At 39.6% G+C, this 13,122-nt stretch overlaps 1 protein-coding gene across 3 annotated transcripts in view; it reads right to left on the reverse strand.

Moving 5' to 3' along the window:
* The window catches only part of CUX1 (cut like homeobox 1), a 356,348-nt gene that overhangs the window by 288,513 nt on the left and 54,713 nt on the right, over positions 1–13,122 (reverse strand). For all 3 annotated transcript variants that reach the window (XM_075854200.1, XM_075854199.1, XM_075854198.1), the window contains exon 2: positions 9,610–9,720. In XM_075854200.1, the coding sequence (XP_075710315.1) occupies positions 9,610–9,720 (111 nt within the window). The remainder of the gene's footprint in view (positions 1–9,609; positions 9,721–13,122) is intronic.

Raw genomic sequence — 13,122 nt, forward strand, 5'->3', positions numbered from 1 at the left:
TTTGTAATGTGTGGGAATACGTAAGCTGTGCGGAGTAGATCAGGACATAATAAGGTGGTATAATAATGGGGAAAATAAATAATACATTTAGAAAATCCATAAATGTGTAGTACGCTTTGAAGCAATCCTTTATACACAGGCCAAGCAGGAGTCACACTTATAAATGGTGTCCTTTCTTACCCCTCTCTTGTAACACTTTGCGGCTTTGCAGTGGGACTCTGCTGGGAAAAAAAAGTTGCCCAGTCTCTCATCCGGCAGATATGCTTGGGCCCTCCCCTTTGACATTCCCAAATATTAGGGCCCTGATTACCACTTCTTGAAACTAAAGGAATGTTTATTTTTTCATCCCTGCCTACATAGAGCCATAACTTACATACTTGTGACTTTTTGATCACTTTTCATTCAATTAATTGGGAGGCAAAATGATTGAAGAAAAAAAAAATAATTATAAATTACATGTTAAATGTATTCTGCTGGTCAGTAAAATTACGGCAATACCAAATGTAATGTAATGTTTTTCAACTTTTGCACAAAAAAAATATTTTTTGTTAAAATCTGTTGTTTTTCCATATTCTAAAGCCATAACTTTTTTTATTTTTCTGTCGACTGAGCTGTGTGAGGACTTGCTTTTCTGCGGGATGAGCTGTAGTTTTTATTGGTACCAGATTGAGGTACATGCGGCTTTTTGAACAGTTTTTATTAAAAAAAATGTTGCATTCCATATTTTCCATTCTGTTACAGCTGAGTGTCAGCTGACACATGCAAATTGTGGAAATCCTTTGCGGACCATGGCAGAATTACATCAAATGTCAACAATGGGTTAACCTAAATAAAGTACAATATTTGACAAAACAAAATGCCAGAAAACATGAAATCTTTATTTTCCAATATGTGCATAAATACCAGATTTTCAGAATCTGCCTCGGTACTTAAAGTGAACCTGTTAGCGACTTTAAACTGCCTGTGGTTTCAGAATGGTGTCACTTGTGTGACTCGCATGTGATTTTGGATAACTTACATGTTAAAAAGAGGACCTGTCACCTCTCCTGACATGTCTATTTTAGTAACTTGTATTGTCCATGAAATACCAATTCTCCAATATATTTTCTTAGAACGCTGCATTGTACCATTCCTCTGTTTTTCCTCAGAGAAATTTATGAATATAAACTAGGTGTTGCTATTTTCCATATCGAAGAGATGTGTACCCACATAGTCTCACTCTGTCAGCTCCGATTGGACAGTGTCATTCTGTGTAGGGACACACTCCCAACTGGGAACACCCAGCCGCCAATTTATTAATACATTTCTAGGAGGATTAACTGAGGAACAGCTAAATGTAGAGTTCTAAGAAAAGATGTCCAAGAATTGTTATTTCATGGGGAACACAATTATTTACTACAACAGACATGTCAGGAGAGGTGACAGGTCCTCTTTAAACGTTGCAGCGCGATGCAAGGCAGAAGTCCGGCATGTTGAGACACTTCTTTAGGGCAGAATAAAGTCGCCGATAGGTTCCCTTTAAAAGTCGAAACAGGTGTAATACTTAAAGAGACTCTGTCACCACATTATAAGTGCCCTATCTCCTACATAAGGAGATGGGCGCTATAATGTAGGTGACAGCAGTGCTTTTTATTTAAATAAATTATCTATTTTTACCACTTTATTAGCGTTTTTAGATTTATGCTAATGAGTTGCTTAATGCCCAAGTGGGCGTTTTTACTTTAGACCAAGTGGGCGTTGTACAGAGGAGTGTATGACGCTGACCAATCAGCATCATGCACTCCTCTCCATTCATTTAGGCAGCGCATAGGGATCCTTTTAGATCAGTATGTGCTGTCTTATTATACTAACACATTAACGATACTGAAGTGTTTAGACAGTGAATAGACATTCCACGGGATGTCTATTCACAATCCGTGCACTTCGTTACGGTTTCTGTGGTAGTTACAGCAGAGGAAGCGTAATCTCGTTGTAACCTGTCACCTACAGCGTAATCTCGCGAGATTACGCTAGCTCTGCTGTACGTACCACAGAAACAGTAACGAAGTGCAGAGATTGTGAATAGACATCCTGTGGAATGTCTATTCACTGTCTAAACACTTCAGTATTGTTAATGTGTTAGTATAAGACAGCACATAAGGATCTAAAAGGATCCCTATGCGCTGACTAAATGAATGGATAGGAGTGCATGATGCTGATTGGTCAGCGTCATACTCCTCTGTACAACGCCCACTTGGTCTAAAGTAAAAACACACCCACTTGGGCATTAAGACACTCATTAGCATAAATCTAAAATCGCTAATAAAGTGGTGAAAACAGATAATTTTTTTAAAATAAAAAGCACTGCTGTCACCTACATTATAGCGCCCATCCCCTTATGTAGGAGATAGGGCACTTCTAATGTGGTGCCAGAGTCTCTTTAAGGGTTGTATAGATTTAGAATGCTGGTTACTTTTTTTTATTGAATCTATAATGCCCCATTAATTTGATTTAGGAAGGAAAGAATATGATATGGGCCCTGCACCTAAATCAGTAACATTTACTGGTATTCAATAAAAAAAAAAAAAGGTGTCATTTGGGAAAAGCTTAATTTTCCATCTGGGAACCGCAGTGTGAAGAGTTAAGGTGGATAGATCTGCCTAAAACATTTTTAATATATTTCACAGTGAACTACAGACACAAGAAAAAGCAGGGTACTAAAAGGTTTACAAAATCTCCTGATTCTGTCGTTGCCAACTAAAACACCTACTATGAATTTAGTAATACGTTAGGCAATCATAAATCATACAGCTAGACGTTTTAAAAGGAAAAAAGTGGATTTATTGTCACATTGTAGACGCAGTGTAAAAGCACAAATCCATTTTTCCATATATTCATCAACTCCCTGGATGTGTTAACGCACAAAGAATCCTGGAGCATAAAAAAAACACAAAACACTTTATTCTCCCTGTTCTCAACATTGACTTTATTTCTTTATCAAAACCGCATTTTCCATGCACAGCACATAAAATCGAGGGGGCTGCTCTATATGTAAACACTGTAGGAAGAATACAGTAAATACGTGTAATTATGGAAAGGGCGAATATATCTGTATTTTATATATACAAACATGATTTTTAAAAAAAGGTACAGGCTCACTAGCTGTACAGTATAGTAAAATACATAGAAATTGTTCTACTTCGTCCCTATAAGGGTGGAAATGTAACAATTTTTTCCCCTACTTATTTTTTCTAGAGTTATGCCAGAAGTGCCTAGAAGATGCTTCCATATGAAAAACATACATTTTTGGCCAGATCAAATGTGAATGTTAATAGAAAAATATAGAATGATCAGAAAAACAAAATGATCATCTATATACTTTGTACAACGTAAGTATTAGATAGAAGGAAATGGTTACTATTGGAGCTAAACCGGTCAGCAATACGGCTAGGGCTACACGGGGACACCGATGAAACTTGTTATTGGGGCAGATTTTGAAACACCACCACCTTAGATAAGAGTTCACATTTTGTGATCATATCACATTGTTTTTCTGCGATTTACGTAAAATCGTGTTTAAAAACATGATATGACCACAACGTGTGAACATAGCTGTAATCTCTCATCTCATAATTGACACAATCAATTACAGATAGTAATGCTATGCTAAATGAGGATTATCCTAGCTAATGCCAGGTAGAGCAGGTTACCATGATGCCTTCCCGTTGGGCATTCTGTTTTCATAAATTTATATTTTGGAGTAGAGGGGCAGCACAGCAAAATTGATGAAGTCAGGCATAACCATAAACAATTTTTACCGTGTGCTACCAACCGCTTAGCTGTTAGGCACAAAGTTAGGTTGTTAAAGGCCCCCTTTCACATCACGTTTTGGCCTTCCATCTGAGATATACTTCGGGGAGACTCTCGACATATACCTCTAACGAAAGGCAAAAACATATTCCACCGTATGGCATACAGTGCAATACGTTGCCCGGGGACCGGCCCTGGGAAAACTCCTGAAGTGACATTCCATATATGGACAGTGACGTCATGAGCTTTCCCAGGGCCGTATCTCCGTGGCAGAGTATCTACTAGCGCACTGCCCGAGGACTCCGGCGCTGTGGAAGCTCCTGACGTCCCTGTCCATAAGTGGATAGTGACGTCAGAAGCTTTGCAAAGCCGTAGTCCCCAACCAGAGAGTGGGCAATGCTCTAGCCAGAGATTCCGGATCTGGAGAAGCCCCCGACGTCACTGTCCATATATGGACATTGACGTCAGAAGCTTTGCAAAGCCAGAGTCCCCGGCCAGAGCGTCGGTAACGGCGGCCCTGGAGAAGCCCCTGACCATATATGGACACTGATGTTGGGAGCTCCCCAAGGTATACGTTTAACATATACCTGTGACCCACAGGCTCCCATGCTAAAAAACTTATACCGTGCGGATACCTTTAGGATGGAATACTACCTTGTCCACTACGCTACTCAATCTTTAACTAGTTGTCAACACAGGACGAGAATACTCGTCCTGAGCGGCAGGTGCTTGCTGCAGCCCCGCTTTAACGGCGGAGAGTTGAGATACTTCTCTCTGCCATTAACCCCTTCAATGGCGTGATCACAGCGGACCACGGCATTCAAAGTGAAAATGAGAAGGGGGCGCCCCCTTTGATGGCATCACAGGAAATCCCTGTGATGCCATCGAGTCCCATACCTTGTATGGTCAGACAGCCCAGGGTCCATTGAAGGACCCCAGGGCTGTCTGACCATATTTCCTGTTAGGGCATACTGAAGTATGTCCTAACAACTGCAAGTACAAAGGTAAAAAAAAATCAAAACAAAATACCCCAAATGAAAAAAAGAAATAATAATAATTTACTTCGAAATGCACATTTTTCCCAAAACATGAAATAATATATACATATTTGGTATCGCCACGACCGTTACAACCTGTACTTGTTGTTACGTATAACATTATTTATGATGATCGCTGTATGGTGTAAAAAAATAAAAACTGAAGCGGAACTGCTTTTTTTCTGCATTTTTGCCAAAATGAACATTTATATAAATTAAACGATAATGTAAATGTACCATAAAATGGCATCTACATAAAGTACAACTCGTTCCGCAAAAAACAAAGTCCCATATAGCTACGTCAAACAAAAAAGAAAAAAAGTTCTGAACGCCGGGATGCAAAGTGGGAAATATAAAAAATATAGTTCTGTCCTCAAGTCCGAAATTGGCCGTGTCCTAACAGGTTAAAAAAATTAAAATAAAGGTATACCGACGAATACTAGTCTGAGACAGACCCAAAAAAACACAATTTTGGTCTCCATCAGGATAATGGAGCCCTATGAACAGATTTATCGTGTATGTCGGGAGCTTTCTAAGCCGGTATTTCCATTATTAAAGAAAAAAAATATGGCCCAAATTACCAAATTATGCTGTTTTTTAGTTTTTAAAGCATTTTTGTGTTTTGTTGTGCCATTTTTGCAAAAGGAAGTGCAGACATATTGGTTGTCAATAACTTTCAGCAGAATATGGCTAAACTTCTGCAAAAACGGACGCCGCAACAAAACAGGAATTGGCAAGATCTCTACATAGAAAACATAATTAACCCCTTAATGACCAGGCCATTTTGCACGTTAATGACCAAGGATTATTTTTTGTTTTTTCACGGTCGCATTCCAAGAGTCGTAACTTTTTTTTTATTCCGTCGACATAGCCGTATAAGGGCTTGTTTTTTGCGGGACGAGTTGTATTTTGTAATTGCCCCATTTTTAGATGCTTATATATTGATTAACTTTTATTAACTTTATTTTAGGAGAGAATTGAAAATAAGCAGCTATTCCAGAATTAATTTTCACGTTATAAATTTACACGGTTTACTATGCAGCGTAAATAACATGTTAACTTTACTCTATGGGTCGGCACGATTACGGGGATACCAAATATGTAAAGGTTTTATATGTTTTCCTACGTTTGCACAATAAAAAGCCTTTTTGCATCGCCGCATTCCAAGAGACGTAATTATTTTATTTTTCCGTCAATGTGGCCGTATGTGGGCTTGATTTTTGCGGGCCAATGTGTAGTTTTCATTAGTACTATTTTGGGGTACATAGGACTTATAGATTAACTTTTATTTAATTTTTTATGGGGGGAATGGGAGGAAAGAATTTTGCCGTTGTTTTTTGCACGCCGTTCATCCGGCGATTTAATTAATGTGTTCATTTTATTGGTCAAGTTGTTACGATCGCGGGGATACCATATATGTGTATGTGTTATGTGTTTTGACAATTTTACTAAATAAAACCATGTTTTGGGCAAAAAAAAAAGTAGTTTTATTTGATTTTGACTGTAATTTATTTTTTTCACAAACTTTATTTAACTGCTTTACATTTTTTTTTTTTAGTCCCACCAGGGGACTTCACTATGCGATCTGCTGATCGCATATATAATGCTTTGGTATACTTCGTATACCAAAGCATTATTGCCTGTCAGTGTAAATCTGACAGGCTATTTGTTAGGCGATGCCTCCGGCATGGCCTAACAGACATTTGCTGAAGGCAGACCTGGGGGTCTTTGTTAGGCCCCCGGCTGCCATGGAAACCCGACGGCGACCAGCGATTTCTTTGCGGGGGCGCCGATCGGGTGACAGAGGGAGCTCCCTCCCTCTGTCAAACACATTAGATGTCGCTGTCACTATTGACAGCGGCATTTAATGGATTAAACTGCCAGAATCGGAGCGCGCTTCGAATCCGGCAGTTGCGGCAGGAGCCAGGCTGCGTATAACATCCGTGCTCCTGCCGCTGATCACATGGGTACACTGTCAGTACCCTCGCGATCACAGGACGGATATATCCGTCCTCCTGTGCGAACTAGCAGCTGCAGAGGACGGATATATCGGTCCTTCGGCGTTAAAAGGTTAACAAACTTTGGCTTTCCTTCTGACTTATTTATGCTACATATGGCAATTTTTTTTATAATTTGGCGAAAATTATGAATTTATTGTTACCCACAGAAAATGTATGCAATATTTGGCATGTTCCTCGGCACACACTTAAGTCGCCATTACACCGCCCGACGAGGGCCGTGTAAATGAGCGCCGATCAACGAGACAGCTCCTTTCACAAGGAGCTAGTATGGGGTCGAGCCCTCGTTACTCCGATCACTCGTCCCCATACATTTGTATCATGTCGGCAGCGCGTCTCCCGGTTTACACAGATAGATGTGCTGCCGACAACGCTAAAAGTTTTTGCATTTATAACGATGCAAACAGCCGATCAACGAGCGTTTGCCCGATAATTGGCCCGTGTGAAAGGGCCTTTACAGATTGGAAGTGAAGTCAGAATAGCGATCTTAGGATCTTTTTCATTTCCTAGATTCCTTCCTTAAAGGATGGTACTTTTAACATGCATGAGAAGCGATTACTAAGAAATTGCTCAGAGGCAATCCACCAAGAAAATATTCCGCTTAACAGTGCAAACATGAAACCAGCTGTTGATGCTAAAAACAGTTTGTGCATCCAAGGGCAAAAAATGCATGTGTGTCTCCAGGGTGCTAATTATATTAACCTATTCTCTGCCAATACAATTCTTCTTTTCTATCTACTCAGATGAATATTTTGAAACCGCTAGGAAGTATTTACGACGAGAACGGCCCCAATAAAAGCATCATATGTATAAAGATATGGAATGTATCCATGTTGACACTTGTTTGTGTTGCAAATTGCAGAAAACAAACTGTTTGAATGTTGATAAAGCATTTGTAAGATTTTCGGGGAATTCAGGAGCATATTGCAGACAGAATAAACAATCCGGTATTATTTGCCCTCCTTTTATTTGCCTTTGAACTTCCCTTCTTGACAATGTCAGACATCTTAACAAGAGTGCTGGTAATGACTGTTTACAAACAAATGGTCAAATAAAAATTTAAATATTTCTAAAGACCAATGAACCAAATGGAAATATTTCTGAATAAGAAGAGACCTGTCAATCAAATTGAGGAAGGGCGGGAGAAGTTGCCTATGGGACATCTCCAAGCCCAACCTGCTGACAGGTTCACTGGCCAGCAGGACTTCCACTTTGGATAGCAATATTCAATACCCTGACCGCCTTTATCCTGTAGGATCACAGAAGAAGCTAAAAGCCATCAGTCAAGTTCTAGTGAAAGGCATGTGGACGGATGTTACCATAACTTCCGGTCTCTGCAGTCGGAGACTGGGTAAATGCGGAAAAAATTACAAACAAGGAAAACCAAAATGTTCCCTTATATATAGTAATATACTACAAAAAATGTCCCCAAAGACAAATAACTGCTGCCTGTGATAAAACAGCTTTTAATAGATCATGAAATTCATAATAATAAGTGTAAAATACATTTTTCTATATATTTGCACAGGAATAAATAATCCTTGCCTATGGTAACTGTAAGCCTGCAGACACCTTGGTAGTTCACTGGATTATGATTGTATTGGTTGACCAATTATATTATTGATGCGCTCTCATATAGCGATATATTAGAGATCCATTTATTGCCCATGTAGTCATTCATTTGTTAGACATTTATTGCTGCACTGGATGGCTGCAGACCACACAGTGTTGAAAGAGAACAGACACTCTGACATTTAAAAACACAGACAGACAATGCTTCCCCGACATGTTTCGCCGGCAAACAGCGTCCTCGGGGGTTCAGAGGGAAATGGCATGAAAAGATTTTTTCTATAAACTCGTATAGTACGTCACTTGGTCATCTGACTGTATAGTGACCTATCCTAGAAAGACAACCTCCCTTAGTCCTTAGGCAAGACCACATATATCCCAAGGCTGTTATATGCTTGCCTATTACCAGCACAAGTCCACATAAAGTGTGGTCCGCAATTGTAAGTTGCCAAAGAAGACTACTTGCGTTGATATACTTCAGGCTCAGGAGATATCAATAATATAACAATTTATTCCACTGCAAATTATATATATATCAAAAAGTGTCATTCACACTAAGTATATCCTTAACAATCACGGATAGGTAGCACAAGGGGTTATTTGTCCCTAGGGAACACATTATAAAAGGCCCTTTTACACGGGCTGATGACCGAGCGAACAAGCGCACATTCGAATGCTCGTTCCTGATCATCAGCCTGTGTAACAAGCCGAGCGATCGGACGACAATCAAGCAAAAGCTTGCTTGCCGGCTGATCCGCTTTACGAGATTGTTTGTCGGCAGGACATCTCCGGGATGTGCTGCTGACAAGATGCAAACTGTATCGGTGCAAACAATCGTATTAACAACCATTCATCCTCATACATGTAGCAAATGCACGGTGATTGACAGGTTATTATAGTCGATCGGGACTTGTCACCGACCAGGCAATCTGGTCATGTAAAAGAAGACACTTACCAATGTTTAATTAAGACTGTGGAGGCCCCAGAACAACTGTCCAATCAGGAGACTTGTTAGTACAGAGGTATACAATGCCGTGACACATTTATTGTCTTTCAGTTGTCTCACTTCTATCTACTCTATTAACACATTTTCTTCAGAAACCACACGGTTTTCATAAGGTCGAAGCATAAATATATTAAAGCAACTTTATTCCCCAATTAACTTCTATACAAACAAAAATTATAAAATATCTCACCTCGGGAGTGTTCTTTTTGAATTCTCGACTTTGATCAATAAGTTTTTTTCTAGACTGTTCACTTTCATCTTGTCTGTTTGCCAATACTGTTGCTGTTGTATCGAGTTCTCTCTGTCAAAGAATTAAGACATTCGGATCAGTATACAGTTTAGCCCAGACAAAAATGCGCAAAAAAATACAAATATACAGCAGGATCAAAGGGAAACTATAATAAGATATGAAACAAAAACGCATGAGAGAGACAGGGATTTCAGAACAAAACCCTAGAAGAAGCATCGGTCATCAATAGTCTTGATCTCACAGCTGCATGGCTCGTTACAAGACACAATACACATACTGTAACGGAAATCAGTCCTGTATCCAAGACATTTTTATTCACTGGAAGTAAGCAGTGAAGGTTCCCATTCATTGACAGAGATTTTGAAAATGTGAGGAATGAATATAGTAACTATAACTTTTCATTGTACAATGAATAACCTTGATCTGCTGAAACTGGAATAATAGTTTAAGGTTTTAAGTTATAGTTTCTTCGGTTTTGGATGAATTACTGGTTATGGTTAGACATAAATACACCAAATATGAAGACTTTTTGCAAGGTAAACTACAGCATAAAAATGTATTCCATTACATCTATTTACCAGCAATTACTTCCAGCATACAATAGAAACTGCACAGAGTGGGTGACTACACTTGGCACTTGCTATATGTCAGTCAATCAAACATGTAAAATCAGTGGAGGACTCCGCTGCCGGACCTCCACCAATTTGGCATTTTGAGTTGTTTGCGCACTTGCACGTTACTGTAACTCCTATTGATAGTAATGGAAATACGAAGATGCGCAACAGGGGCCAGAACCCAGATAATATCAAGATTGCGGAGGCTGCAGCCAAATTGCTATTTATAACAGGACTGAATGACAGACGGGGAAAAAAAAAAAAACATTCTGTGGCCACCAGTCAGTGTGGAGATGATTTGGTGGCACCTGTCCCCACCACTTTAGAACATAAAATATGAGATATGTAGAGTATGATGGTTTTTGTATTTGTTTTTCTTCCTGCCAGTTATTTTCTTTTCTGTGTAAGAAAGTTACATCGTAAGGAATTGTCCAGACGTAACGGAATTACTGCGGAAAATTTCTGCAGCAATTCCGCAGAAACTAGCAGAAATTTGCTGCGTTTTTTTTCGATGTTGGGAGATGGAACATGAAATATTTTTGATTTCTTTTTGAACCACCAACACAATTTCTCTACAATTACAGTTTTTAGTACAGCCAACTCCAGATACAAAAGGGAATATTACAAGGTCAATGACTAAACTCATCCTTGAAAACAGGAGGTGTGATTTATAGAAGAGGAGTTCCCCAGTGTGTCAGTCCTCAGCCCAGATCAATCAAGGTTACTGTAGAAAAGAAATAATGTTTTGGAAAATAATTTACACTCGCCCGACAAGACAAAGTCGACAGCGCTTCAGTGATATGCGATTATTTCCAGGATTTTTCGCTTCTTTCAATGACCACTCAGGCTACGTTTACACGTAGTGGACCTTTTCTGCCGATTTCATCGCAAATGCATTGTAAAATTTGAAATCCACAGTGAAAATCTCCAACATTTCCCAAACAGAATGATTTGCCATAGGAACAATCATTCCTATCGTGGGAAATATCGTTTTGTGTTTGCCCCTTTTCTTGGAATATTCTGAATGCAAAAACTGTAAACCACTTGTCATATCACAGGCAAAGCTTCACATCTATGGTCCGTTTAGTCACTCATTACGGATAGTAATGGGGAGGTTTTCTTTTATAAAGCATTATGTGCCTTTTACATGGGGCAATAACCACCCGCACGTTCGTTCCCGACCATTGCCTTGGGTAAACATGTCAAGCGATCGAATGCTAATTGATAATATGCTCGCTCATTGTTGATCACATCTTTTTTTAATGACCGGAGAAAAATCATCATTTGTCGGCAGGACACCCCCTCGTGTAAACAGTGTTAACTGTATGAGGGGAACGAACGATCGCGCGCACAAAAAAAAACTTACGATAATTGCAACATATAAATGCGGTAAACGAGCGCCGATCTACATGATATTGAGTAAATTGGCACTTGTTACGTGCAATTTATCTGCCCAGGTAAAAGGAACCTTAAAATATTTTCACACGTGATGTTTTTTCCATAATTTTTGTTAGACATCACCCTTCAGTTGATGTTAACAGTGAACCATCACCTAAAATACACACAAACGTGTTGCAAATGAATCACACTATTTCTATTTTGTTTACATGATGCAAAGCACACAAAACAAAGTATTTTAAATTAGTTCCCATTTGTTCATGTTTTGCACGAGTGTCCTGCAACCATAATGTACAAGGATACACTTCAGACAGTAAAAAAAGAGCATCTCATTTTACAGCCTACAGAGAAATGGAAAATGATCACCTCATTGACACTAGTCGGATCTATTGTGCTGCCTGAGCCATGACAAGCAGCTTTCACAATGACAACAGTAAAAAAAAAAAAAAAAAAAGCGCCAGGGATATCTGGCCACTGTTCATCTCCAGTTACAAATTCTGCTGTAAGAATATGATCGCATGTACTTGCTTTATGTGTGCTTTTAGTCAGATGATACGTTGTAGAAGAAAAGATTTCAAAAAATCCCATTCACACAATATAGCAAAAAAACGAGCAGTTATGTGATGTGAGATTAAAATCACATGTAGAAAACCTGATTCATTAGAAAGAGATTTAGGAACATTTGCTTAAAATGCTTCAATAAAAATAAAAAAAAAACTGTTCCAAAACTGTTCCAAAACCAGCATGTGTTTTTTTCCCTCCAGTACAGTAGTTTCACATTCTGTTGCACCATTACTGGCATGTGGGAACATGCGCTAACTAAAGCATATCATCCAAGCCAGGGTAGAGTGCAGTTTGATTAAAGGACCAACTAAATTCAGCATAATAAAAAATAAATCTAAGGCCTCATGCACACGACCGTAAAAACTCCCGTTATTACGGGTCGTAATCACGACCCGTAATAACGGGCTCATAGACTTCTATTGGCGACGGGTGCCTTCCCGTTTTCTCACGGGAAGGTGCCCGTTCCGTTAAAAAAGATAGAACATGTCCTATTTCTGGCCGTAATAACGGCACGGACAGTCCATAGAAGTCTATGGAGCTCTCGTAATAACGGGTGGCTACATGTGTGCACCCGTCATTACGGCAGCGTTGCTAAGCTGAGTCAGTAAATAGTCACTGTCCAGGGAGCTGAAAGAGTTAACTGATCGGCAGTAACTCTTTCAGCACCCTGGACAGTGACTACCGATCAGTATAAACCTGTAAAAAATAAAAATAAAAGACGTTCATACTTACCGGCAACTTCCTGCTTCCTCCAGTCCGGTCTCCCGCCCGTTGCCTTGGTGACGCGTCCCTCTCGACATCCGGCCCGACGTCCTGGATGACGTTTCAGGCCATGTGATCGCTGCAGCCAATCACAGGTCAATCACAGGCTGCAGCG

This window comes from Rhinoderma darwinii, chromosome 2 (genome assembly GCF_050947455.1).
Source record: "Rhinoderma darwinii isolate aRhiDar2 chromosome 2, aRhiDar2.hap1, whole genome shotgun sequence".
Lineage (NCBI taxonomy): Eukaryota > Metazoa > Chordata > Amphibia > Anura > Rhinodermatidae > Rhinoderma > Rhinoderma darwinii.